The 11544-nt window shown below is 40.9% G+C and overlaps 1 protein-coding gene across 2 annotated transcripts; it reads right to left on the bottom strand.

The window, feature by feature from the left end:
• Nucleotides 1–957: 957 nt before the first annotated feature.
• On the bottom strand, nucleotides 958–11301 carry ZNF518A (zinc finger protein 518A). 2 transcript variants are annotated; one of them, XM_082054150.1, is made up of 3 exons: nucleotides 11178–11301; nucleotides 9046–9169; nucleotides 958–6640 (listed from the first exon to the last, which is right to left on the bottom strand). In XM_082054150.1, exon 3 carries the CDS (start codon nucleotides 6520–6522, stop codon nucleotides 1876–1878), a length of 4647 nt encoding a protein of 1548 aa, XP_081910276.1. In that variant the 5' UTR covers nucleotides 6523–6640; nucleotides 9046–9169; nucleotides 11178–11301; the 3' UTR covers nucleotides 958–1875. The 2 variants fall into 2 exon arrangements, with proteins under 2 accessions (XP_081910276.1, XP_081910277.1); XM_082054151.1 differs by lacking the exon at nucleotides 11178–11301 and adding an exon at nucleotides 10728–11042.
• Between the last annotated feature and the right edge of the window lie 243 nt (nucleotides 11302–11544).

Raw genomic sequence — 11544 nt, 5'->3', positions numbered from 1 at the left:
CCCAAACTATGCTGCTTTGACTGTCTCAGGTACTTGACTCCCATACATAACTCACCAGCTACAAGGCTAGTGTGCATCTTCCTGCCATCAGGCAAATCAAGAAAAGAAAAAAAAAAATCTAGCTACTGAAGCAATTTTTTAGAATCCTTTTCATGGTGACATTTCTTAAAACATTAGTCAATATCTGTTACTGATGACATCCCTGAAAGAACTCCAATTGTGTCATTGGTAGCAAGTCAATCTTAACATTCCCCTTAAAGAGTCACAGAGAACTACCGCTGGGCTTGCACCAATCTCAACCCTCAGAGATTTAAATGCCCCAGTCCTCTCCAAGTCTAGTATTCAATTTTCACCGTTTTCCATCAATACTTTGGGAAGCTGACTTACACACCTAGGATGCAGACCTCCTTGGACTTGGACAAAAGGTGCTATATGTAGGGGCACTCCCGCTGAAGACTGGATCTAGCCTCCAGGTTCATGAAGAACACTGAGGACAAAGCCGCTAAACATCATAACTACTGTGGATAATAAGGACCTTCATTTGTATATTCTCAGTCACTGTGGATAAGGTCTTTTGTTTATATGCCCTTACATAAACATTAAGAAACGTGAAGGATATTCTTTTTTCATCGTTATCACTAAAACTGTAAGCAGGAAGCGAGCAGCCTCCTAGCACTATTACCCTACTGGCCAGTAAAATGAGGGAGGAGTAACTCAAGCTTTGGTTTTGACAAACCCCTGGTGCCCTAAAAGGCAGTTCATCTGAATAAGTAATAGTAGAAAATGCTATTTAGTCATTACGGGGACAAATTGCATCCACCTGGAATAAAACTATAACACAGTTACAGGCCTGAAATGGTCTTTGCACTTCACCATATCCTGGCCTGCCTATATGGTTTGTGACCTACATAGTATAAAACAAAGTAGAAATATTTTCTATAAATGCTCACAGTCATATTCTGTAAACACAAGTTATAACAAATTTAATAGTGACAGAGCCAATACAGATTAGGAATGTTCACCATTCTTAAACACCATATACATCATGAATATATATACTGTATTTTCAACTGATTCCATTCTTAGGCTCATCATATTAACACAATCGTAACATATTTTATTAATTTATATGAAAAATACTTCACTAAGAAAGTAGACAAACTGCACAGAAATAGTACAAGTGTCATGTGCATAGCAATATAGCTTAAAGCATTCACATATGGCTTTAAATGAAACCATCGGGGAAATGGCCCTATACGGACCTATGGTTACACAGTTGACATAATGTAAACTGCTTCACATCTTTTAGGCACTTGCTAACAATAGTGTTCAATCCCTGAAAAACTAAATCAAGAGCTAACAAGTGGGGGAAAAAAAAAAAAAAAAAGGATAACAGCTGTGTGTAGTTGGAAAATTTTAAAAATTGATTTTTAGTAGTGCATGCACAGAACTGAAAAATGGGGGGGAGGGGTGTAAATTTCTGTGCAAGAATTATACCAAATAAATGAAAAGTATAAAAATATTTACATGTTTAGGTTTTTTAAATATGTACATAACAAAAGCCCTGAAGACTCATTCTACAGAATAAAAATAGAGGACATGATAGTAGTAACAAAAAATAATATCTATTTTTCTGGAATTGTATTTGCAGTTAGTTACAAATTATCTAAACCACAAAGCTCCTTGATCTATCTCAAAGCTTGATGGCAATAGAGAATCTGTCCTTCCTTTTAAAACACAAGCACTTTGCATCATTTTTAAACTTCAGTTACAATACTGAAATACAAAAGAAAATAATTACTTGTGTCCTAATTCAGCTGATTCTCTTTTTAAAAAACTGTAATGCATGATATTTATTTTCTTCACTGGTCATCATTACATTAATGAATTCCAATCTCGAGTAGCCTCCATCAGATGCCTCTGTCCATGTCCCACCCAATTATCCTGATTGTCAAATATTCTACCGCAAAACCAGCAGCTAAACTTAGCTTTCAAGGTGTTCTCAGAGGTAGTTTTCACAATCTGATAATTGTTTTTGCTAGTCTTTTTCAGTGTCAATTTTAAGACAAATCTTTCTTTTACAGGACTAATAGGTTTTACTGTCTTGTGCCTCTTCTGAGAAAGATCAACAGTAGTTATGTCCAAAGGATTGCAGAAAGCTGGCTGCAGAAGCGCTTCAATAGTTCTTTTTGACAGTGAAACCTTAAGAACATGTCCCTTAAATTTAGCAATGGTTTTCATTACATTTACAACTTCTGGAACATCTGCATCAGGATGGTTAAGCACAACAACTGGTTGATTTCTCCGAGGGCATTTTACAAGCTGTTTAGAATTAAATGGAAGTAATTTCAAAGTCCTCACAGTTTCTTTTGATGCCCTTGGTTTGTAAGGGCCACCTGATTGACTAACAACTTCAGCTAGATTCTTTTCTTTACACTTTCTGTGCAACGTCACTTTCTTTCTTGGAGGTTCTGGGCAATTATCTTTACTTTTCCGTTTGAAGTTCCTGTTTCTTTGCACACCCACAGTTTCTGAACTTTTAGACCTAGTTCGTTTTAAACGAGTTTTTTCTTTCGCAGTTCTGTTTCGGGTGCCCCATGTGGGTTTCTGACTACCAAAGTTATTCCTGTTGTTAGCAGTTATAACTTGCGCACTCTCAATAGAACCTTTTTGCAACCGTGTCCCTGCAGACCTGGTAGAATAAACAGGCTCTACAGGAGGAACACAACATGCTGGATTAGAGCTTGCCAAAGAGGCATTTGCTGGCATTAACCTACCTGGTAAGATTAAGGCATCATTAGAAGTACTATTAGTTTGTTTCTGTGCTAGTGCAGGAGTATGGGACTGCAAGTTATCCAACTGTAGTGAGGGCACTGAGCTGCTTACTGACTGAGTGGTATCAGCCAGTGTATCTGAAGTAGAAGTCTTAATTTTCAGCAAAAGCTTTTGTTGCATGGCTCCAGTTTTCTTTGGTTGACAATTTTGATAATGAGTATAATCCTGAAAAACACTATGTTTATGACCTACAGGCTTGTTCGGTGTCATACATTTCAGAAAAAGTGCCTGCTGTCTGTCAGGCAGAAGTGCATAAACACGTTGTTTCTGTTTTATTTCCTCTTGGTTTATTGACTCCAAGGAACCAAAAACAGCATCCTGATGCTCTGCTAACACCTTCACAGAAGAAATTCCTTTCGCAGATGACTCTGATGAGTTTCCAATTACACGAGGTCCTTTGATCTGTATGTTATTCAATGAGTCATTTGCTGTACTACATGATCTCCTACTACAGGAACTTCTCAGACTTCTGAAACCGTCATTTTTCCCCTCCACTTTTGAAGCTGGGATGGTTATTTTACCATATTCTCTGGATGCAACTCTCCCTAAAACCTGAGAACTATCACTAGGGACACTGGCAGCTGTTCCAATTGCCCCGTTAAATGTCAAAATCATTCCAGGTCCTTTATTTAAAACAAAAGATGCAGGTACACCCTTAGTCACATGCCCATCTGATGAACTGGTTGGCGGAAGAGATTTTCCTGCAACAACCCGTAGTCCGGGCCGGTTAGCAAGGTGCAAAGGAATAAATAATCCTGTTGAAGGGGACTGAACTAAAAGGGGCTTCTGTTCCTGAATAACAGGTGAAAAGCTGGTAGGATTTTGGGCTGCAGACAGCATTTTATCTTTTACTACGTGCTGTGTAATGATTGCATCTGTAGGAGTTTTTAGCGATGTACCAGCACCTGGAGTTCTGGGTAATTTATCCATTCCCTGTGAGTCAAATGATGTTCTGGGCATCTGTCGTTCTCTCCCACAATATGTACCTTTATTTGTGCTACATCTTGCGTTCAACTCTCTCTTATATAAATGAAAGCCTGCATTAGAAGGAGGCCTCTGAAAACCACATGCAGTCGTCGAGCTTTTCAAATGTGTAAAGGCTTTATTCCCTGTCTTGTGGCCACAAAGCAGCTTGTCAGAATGAAGTTTTACGCAGTTATTTGTCTTGCTGTGGGATTCTTGCAGAGTAGTTGCTTTCACTTTTAACACATCTTGCTGTAACTGGTTTATTTCAGGCAAAAAATAATTAGCTGCCTGTACATTCTGCAATGAGAAAACAGATGTGATTTTAGGCATTAAGACTGAGTTAACACAATCAGAGCCATTTTCTTGGAATTTCTCAGCTACGTTCTCAAAGCCATGATGTATGTCATCATCCAAATACTGCTGGCCATTATGCTGATCCTCCATAAAACACTCACTGTCGATAACACATTTAGATTGACTTTTAGAAGACACAGAGTTATTATTAGTGCTTATGTGTCCATAAGCTTTACTAATATTTGATTGGGCTGATACAACTTTTTCTGGTTTTAAGCCTTTCATTGACTCTGAATATGCAGATGCAGATTCACTTCTCCTACTGTTTTGAAAAGAAACTGTTTTGCTAGATATAAATTCTTTGTAACTATCATCTGTTGACATCCAAATGCTACATGGATTATCCGAAGTGTCCATTTTGGAATAGTTGTGAAAAGACAGCAACCCTTCATTGGAAGAATCCACTGACATTGAATAACAGAGATTATTAGTTGCATTACTATTATTTAGGCCACCATTTTGTATTTTCAGTTCAGGAAAGAAAGGCGTCTTCATAGGGTCATAATGAAGTGTATTTGTAATAGTGGGTAGTAATACCTGAGGATGACTTGGAGGACTATAGCTTCCCCACGAGACATTACTTCGAGTTCCAACTTTTGTCACCTCGTCACAGGGAGGTACAGTTGAACCAAACTTCACTGGCAAATAATTTGAACTTTTTCCTACAGCTACATTAGAAGGTGCTACGGTTTGAAAAACACTCTTACTGTACAATAAAGAGTTATTTTGTTTTTCCACTTTTGTTTTTCCTGAATGAGGAGCAGAACAAGAAAAGGGAGGGGAGGCTAATGGGTGAACAGGATTGAAAGTTGACTGAGCAGTTACATGTGGTCTGGCACCTGACGACAAGCCGCAGGGATCAGCAGTCTGTAGCAACGGAGCTGTAGCGCCATCCTTAATAGGATCAGCTTTCTGACCCAACAAATGTGCGTTTTGCTTATTTGTAGGTAATAATTTTATAACAATATGTTGTTTTCCATCTACCATTTTAAATCCCATAAATTTAGCACTGTAATTTGCTGGAACAGATATTTTATTGTTTTTGACCATCAATACTGTTGGCCCATGAACAGCATTTTTCAATAATCCCAGACCATAACTTGTTCCATCATCTGCTTTATCATATTGTGCAGTAGTAGTAGAGAGCATTCCACCCATGAAGTTATGCTTTTCTGTATAGAGAATCTGATCTTTCTCTTCACTTGCTTCCACATCTCTCATACACTGGTTCAGCTCCTCAGCTTTTGTTTGAATTTTATTCACACTTCTTAGCACTTGTGCATTTTTTTCTCCAGCTTTGTCACTTCCACTGCTTATTTTTTTCCGTCTCCAGAGTGCTTTTTTCGATGCTCCCATTTTATACCTTCTTAACACAAGCTTCAGTCCTGCTGGAGTCTTCACTATTCTTTTTTCACATTTATCCTCTTCCAGTTCTTCTTTTGCATACAAGTGGTCACTATGTAAAGCTATGATGTGCTTTAAAAGATAATCTTTCCGTGGCGTGCTGTAACTACAATATTGACAACCAAAAGGAAACATACTGGTATGAACATGAAGATGTTTCTGGAACTCCTCTTTTGTAAAGCTTATGTGATGGCATTTTCCACATTTAAATGGAATCTCATTATGTCTGTGAATGTGCTGAACAAATGTGCCCACATCCTGGGTAGAAAAACCACATTTTTCACACTGAAAGTGACCATTTACACAATGCTTTGATGTGAAGTGTTTTGTCAAATCCAACAAAGTGTACATATGCTCATCATTACAAAGCTCACATTTTACTAAAGTGCTACGATGGGTGCGTCTGTGCTGTTTAAAGGACTGAAAGTCATTAGCCGAGAAGTTACACATCTCACAAGGATACAAAGGCAACTCCCCATAGTGTAACAGCTGAAAATGTTTCAGTAGATCATTCGGGCTGTATCTAATGTTATCCTTGCACTTGGTACAAGTGAAATTTAGTATCTTTGCTGTAGTTTTCAACCCTTCTTCAAATTGCACTTCTGGTTTATTTTGCAAGTGGCTTCCCTCTGAACAATTGGGATTGCTTCCATTTATTTTCTCTAGACTTAAGGACTTCCTGGCAGTTTGTTGTTTACACTGAAAGAGTTTTCTAAATCTATCAACTTCATGTTTCATTAATACTTCATTTGGAATGCTCACCCTGGGTAAATCTATTTTCACACTTTTCAGTTTGCAAGGGAGATTGATATCGAAAATCGCTGGTTGAGTCATCATACTTAAAGGATCATTCACCAGCACTTTTTCCAAAGTAGTATCTGTAGAAAAATTCTTCGCAGCATTATGTTTTAACAAATTAATTTGCTTTTTATCAGGAAAAAACTGTTCCTTTTCAGATTGCATGATTTTAGGTTTTCTCTCTCTTTAAGTGAATTCTTGATATTAGTCTTAGTTCCTGCAGCAAGCAAGACTGCTGCCTCAAGTTATTCTCAAGGTTCTAGAACTTCTCCATTTTATTCTCCTGAAATCAGAAAACAAAGAAAATATTACATTTAAAACTAATGCAATTAGAATATTCGTTACAATTCATTAATATATATTGTTGATTGTTATAATAGCATTTGAAAGAAAAAAGCATGAGGCAAAAAAAATTACACACTACACTGTAACCTTTGATTGATTGTGTCTGGGGCTGAGGGGTGGGGAGGTGTTTGTTGGTTTGATGCTTTGGGTTGGGTTTTTTCCCCCACAAAATATACATAAGTCTTGAAAAACAAGCTTTAAAGGACAACACCTACAGAAACATTAAAACAATGAAATTCCATGCCATCAAATTTTGAATTTCTCCCACGAGGACAATCTGTAAGCATGAGAAATCCCAAAAGCTGCTTTCTTAAATGCAGCTAGCAAATATAAGCATGATGCCTCATCTGTGACATGGATCACTAACTGTACCTAGCTGAAATCCTAAAAACAAGTCCAATACAACAGGAGTTGATACTTTTATTTCTCAAGTCTGTTTCTCTACTAGTAGCTAATTATTGTGATTAGAAAAAAAAAAAAACAAAACAACCCACATCTGACAAGATATCTGCTTCACTAATGGAGATGTCACCTTTATTGACAGGAGAAAAAAAAAGACACTCAGCTACAATGAATTTTTTGCATGCCTACCTTCAGTATCACACAAGCCTGAAGTCACCAACAGATAAAAGTTGACTTTGGTTTCTCACCATATGTTCCCGGGTATAGGTTAATCTTTTCAGAGCAAGAGCATGACTGACAACAGCACTCCTCTACGCATTAAGAGGCTCACACAGGTATGGTCAGCATCGTCTCGCTACAGAGTTCATGTCAGTGTTTCCATAACAGGCTGCACTGACAATTTATGCCAGCTCAAGTCTACGCTTGAACAACATTCCCACATGTCAACATAAAATCAGCAGAAATTGAATAGCAGTGAAAATAATTTGGATTTTGAAAGCTGAAACCAAAAAGGAACAAGCACCCTCTCTTCACCAGTATATAATACTTTTTTCTAAAAAATTTTTCGGTAACATAAGTCATAGCATTACTTTATTCTTCACCAGCAAAGTAAAGCGTTGGCTGAAATCTGACCAGCAGTTCTCCCTCCACTATTTCCCTGCCCACCCTGAAGCAGCACAGACTTGAAACTCATCCTACTTATTCACATTCAAACTGAAAGAATGATCACATCCTCTCCCTCACTGTGATGAAGTGGACACCACTAAGGTCTCCCCAATATTTTCCCACAGTTCTATGAGAAGGAAGTATCTGGCATTAAACATGTAAATACCTCACAAAGAAAACAGAGAATGAATAATTTTCAGGGACACACTCACATATCACATAGCAAGAAAACACTTTTTTTTTTTTAAGCGTACACTTTATTGCATTCCTTTGGAAAATATATTAGTATTTCTGCAATATCTTCAAAATAATAAGCAAAACAGATTCGGACATTTTAGACAGACTCCAATATCAAACAAATTCAATTAATCATATTCTTCAGCTATGACATCTGCAAGATTTCAACTACACACATGACATTAAGAAGAAAAAAAACAAACACACCACCAAACCAACACCAAAACACAGACACACACACTCCCACACTCCCTCCTTCCAAACCAAAACACCTTAAGTACAGGTTTGTGGTTTTGTTTTTAAACTCAATTATACATTTCCCATCTTCCACACAGGAGATTAATACCTGGCATATTACTGTACTTTGAGCCTTCAGAAGATAAGAACTCATCTACATTAGACTCCATTTTCACCAAAAAAAAAGAATACTGTATTATAATGCTTTCTCTTGTCAATGGTAAATCCCTTATTTGAACAAGTTGAACTCTTGCATAAGGAATAAGTAACTAAAAATGACATGGACCTGCTTGCTGAAGAACTTTTTTAATATGCAGTCGCAACACAGGAAGATTACAGGTTGCATGATGCAATACATCATCCTGATGTTAGCAACCTATCATTCAAATTAAAATGTCATATGGTCAAATACTGGAACCTGAAATCTGTATGCAACTAACACTACAAAAATCAGAAGTGGATGCAGTATGCTGCAGAGAACAAACCTCGGGCTTTTAAGATGAGGTAAATGTGGTCATCAATTGGGCATCATTTCACTAACTTATTGGATAAAGTATATATATGTTTGGCAAAGAGTCTCAGTTGGATATATTCAAACCTGATTCAAGATATCCTTTAACTAATTAACCACACAAATTACAATTTAACTTTGTTATTATTGGGTAGCATGCAACTATCAACGAGCACTTGCAGCACAATAAATATAAATATTTACTAGAAACAACCAACCAGTAAAAAAAAAAAAAAAAAAAATCCCAGAGATCTTTAAACATGCATTATCAAATAAGACAACAGACTTACACATTAAGAAAAGACTTGACTTCAATTCTTCAACAGCCTTTTAAACATTTTTCCACACACATAGAAGAGGTAAATATGTAAAACTCAGAAAAGGCCACAGTCAGGAAGAATACTGAGAAAATGTCTGAAAACAAAAGGAAAGATATTTTAAAAGGTGTAATTACAAGCATAACTGAAAGAAAAAGCCACAAAGCAGAAATCCTTCACAATTTTACATTATCTGCATTTTTAATATATTGAAGACAGAAGAACTGCGAGACATACTATGTTCTCTCCCAAAAAATACCATCAAATACAAGACAAATTCTAAATGAATGAGTGGAATTAAAAAATCACTAGCAAACTCCTCCTAACAAGTCCTATTATAACCTTAGCTTTGTCACTACTTCTCAGGCATTCGTAAGTGGTAAGCACAAACATGTAACTTAAAAACAAGACAGAAAGCAGTTACTATTACCACAGTCCATCAAATTTTAAACTGAACTAAAAATAAACTTATTTTTTTTTAAGTAAAAACTGTAATAAATTCTATAGTAAAGACCAAATCATAATTTTCTAGAAAGTTTTGCAAAAACCCCAGGGGTTTGAAACAAGTAGATAGGATGAATACAAACCCTGAAAATACATAAGCATGCGTCAAAGTTAAGTCTCATTTAAAAAGAAAAAAAAAAAAAAAAAGAATAAAAATAAAAAAGCCACTTAGCACAAGCATAAGTAACCACTTGAAGCTCTAAGCCTCAATTTTCTTCCCACAAAAATGCTCCAATATGTCTGCATTTTGTTTAAAAAAAGTACTCATGGAGAAAAAAAAAGCTTTTAGTTGTACACTTCCATCTAGTGAGAAATGACAGATAGGAGCAGGACACAACTAAGTTCGCTACATTTTACAGTTCTTCCATTTAGAACAAATAACAGAAATTCAAAATATATTTCCAAAGAGGCAGCAGTTTCACGACTCCTGTAAAAATTGTTTACACTAATTTAAATTTTATCAAAAGAACAAAAAACAACTATGCTAAAGTATTTTCGATGCTTGGTCCCATCCTACTTGTGTCGGTAATTCAGAGCAGTGCCCTCATCTCTGCAGAGGTCTGGACACATGCAGGAACTTATAAAACTACGTTTTCGAGAACTCAAAGAGCTACAGCTTCTGACGGTCAGATACACTCCATCTGACACATTTGCTTTCGTAAAAATAAAATATAAAATAAAAATAAATCACCAAATCACTCTCCGAGGTAACAAACACAGGCACCCGTGCCCCCCAGCAAACTTGCCGTTTAGGCGAAGCGCAGCCGAGCGCTGCAGGGCGGCCCGGCCCCGGCCCCGCCACCGCACCTGAGCCAGCGCGGGCGCCGCGCTCACCGCTCACCGCCCCCCGGGGTCGCTCCCGTCCCGCCGCTCGGGGCCCCCGGCCGCGCCGTTAAGAAGCAGCGGCCCCGCGAGGCGCTGCCGGGGCTCGCCAAGGAGCAGGGCCAGGGCTGTAGCCCCGTCCCCGGGACGAGGACAGAGGGAAGAGCATGGACGCGGCAAGAAGCGGTCGGTGACGCCGGCCCGGCGGGGGAGCTCCCGAGCCTGCCACCGCCTCAGGGCCTCGCCGCGGGCTCCACCCGACCGCGGCGGCAACGCCGGGAGTTCCTCCAAATTGGGGTAGGGGCGAGCGGGACACCTCCCCTTCCCACCTCCTTCTCGGGAACCACCCGGTTCCTCCGGCGGTCAGCTCTGCCCCCGCCCCGCCGGGCCGCCCGCCGCAGGGCACACACACGGCCCTGGGGGGCGCCGCGCTGCCCGCGACGCTTCGCCTGGCCCCGCGTAGCCCTGCGGAGGGATACGCCGCCGCAAGCAGCCTTGGAGCCGACCACGAGGCATTCTTGCCCCTTCCCCGCCGCGGCCGGGCGCTGTGCACCGGCCACGCGACCGCCAGCCCCGGCTACCCCGCGAACTTCCCGCGGCCGGAGGGGGCGGGGGGCACGGACTATTTAACGAGTCATCCCTACCACGGGGCGGCTTCCTGCTCCGCCAGAGCTCGCACCTCCTGCCCGCTCCTCTCCGCCGCAGCCCGCCCCGGGCCGCTCCTCCCGGCCCCGCGCGGACAGCCCCCCTGCCCCGCCGGGCGCCCCTCGCGGAGTTACCTCGCCTCTCTCCATAGCCCGGCGAGCCGCTGTCGGCGGCCATAACAGCTTCCATCCGGGAACTGCGGGGCTGCGAGCCCGGCGGTGGGGGCGGCGGCGGAGGGATACGCGTTCACCTGAGAAGACGGACGGCGGCCGACGAGGCCCAGGGCGGGGGAGTGCTGCGCGAGGGGGGGAGGGGTGTGGCGCCACCGCCCCAAGGCGGGACACAGGGTGGTGGCTCTGGTGTGGGCGACGTGGGGGTAGGGACAGCCCCCGCTGCCTTCCTCCTCCTCGGATGTGGCCGCGGGGGCTGGGAGGGAAGCACAATGCCGGGCCGCCCGCACCCCTTCCCGGGGGCAGCCGTGTGGCGCCGGCGGAAGGCTGA

Source organism: Streptopelia decaocto (assembly GCF_964273445.1).
Source record: "Streptopelia decaocto genome assembly, chromosome: 5".
NCBI classification, from domain to species: Eukaryota; Metazoa; Chordata; class Aves; order Columbiformes; family Columbidae; genus Streptopelia; species Streptopelia decaocto.
This window is presented reverse-complemented; position numbering and strand designations above follow the sequence as displayed.

Coding starts and splice junctions, on each gene's coding strand:
- ZNF518A (XM_082054150.1), bottom strand. CDS start 6,522: ATGCAATCTGAAAAGGAACAGTTTTTTCCTGATAAAAAGCAAATTAAT.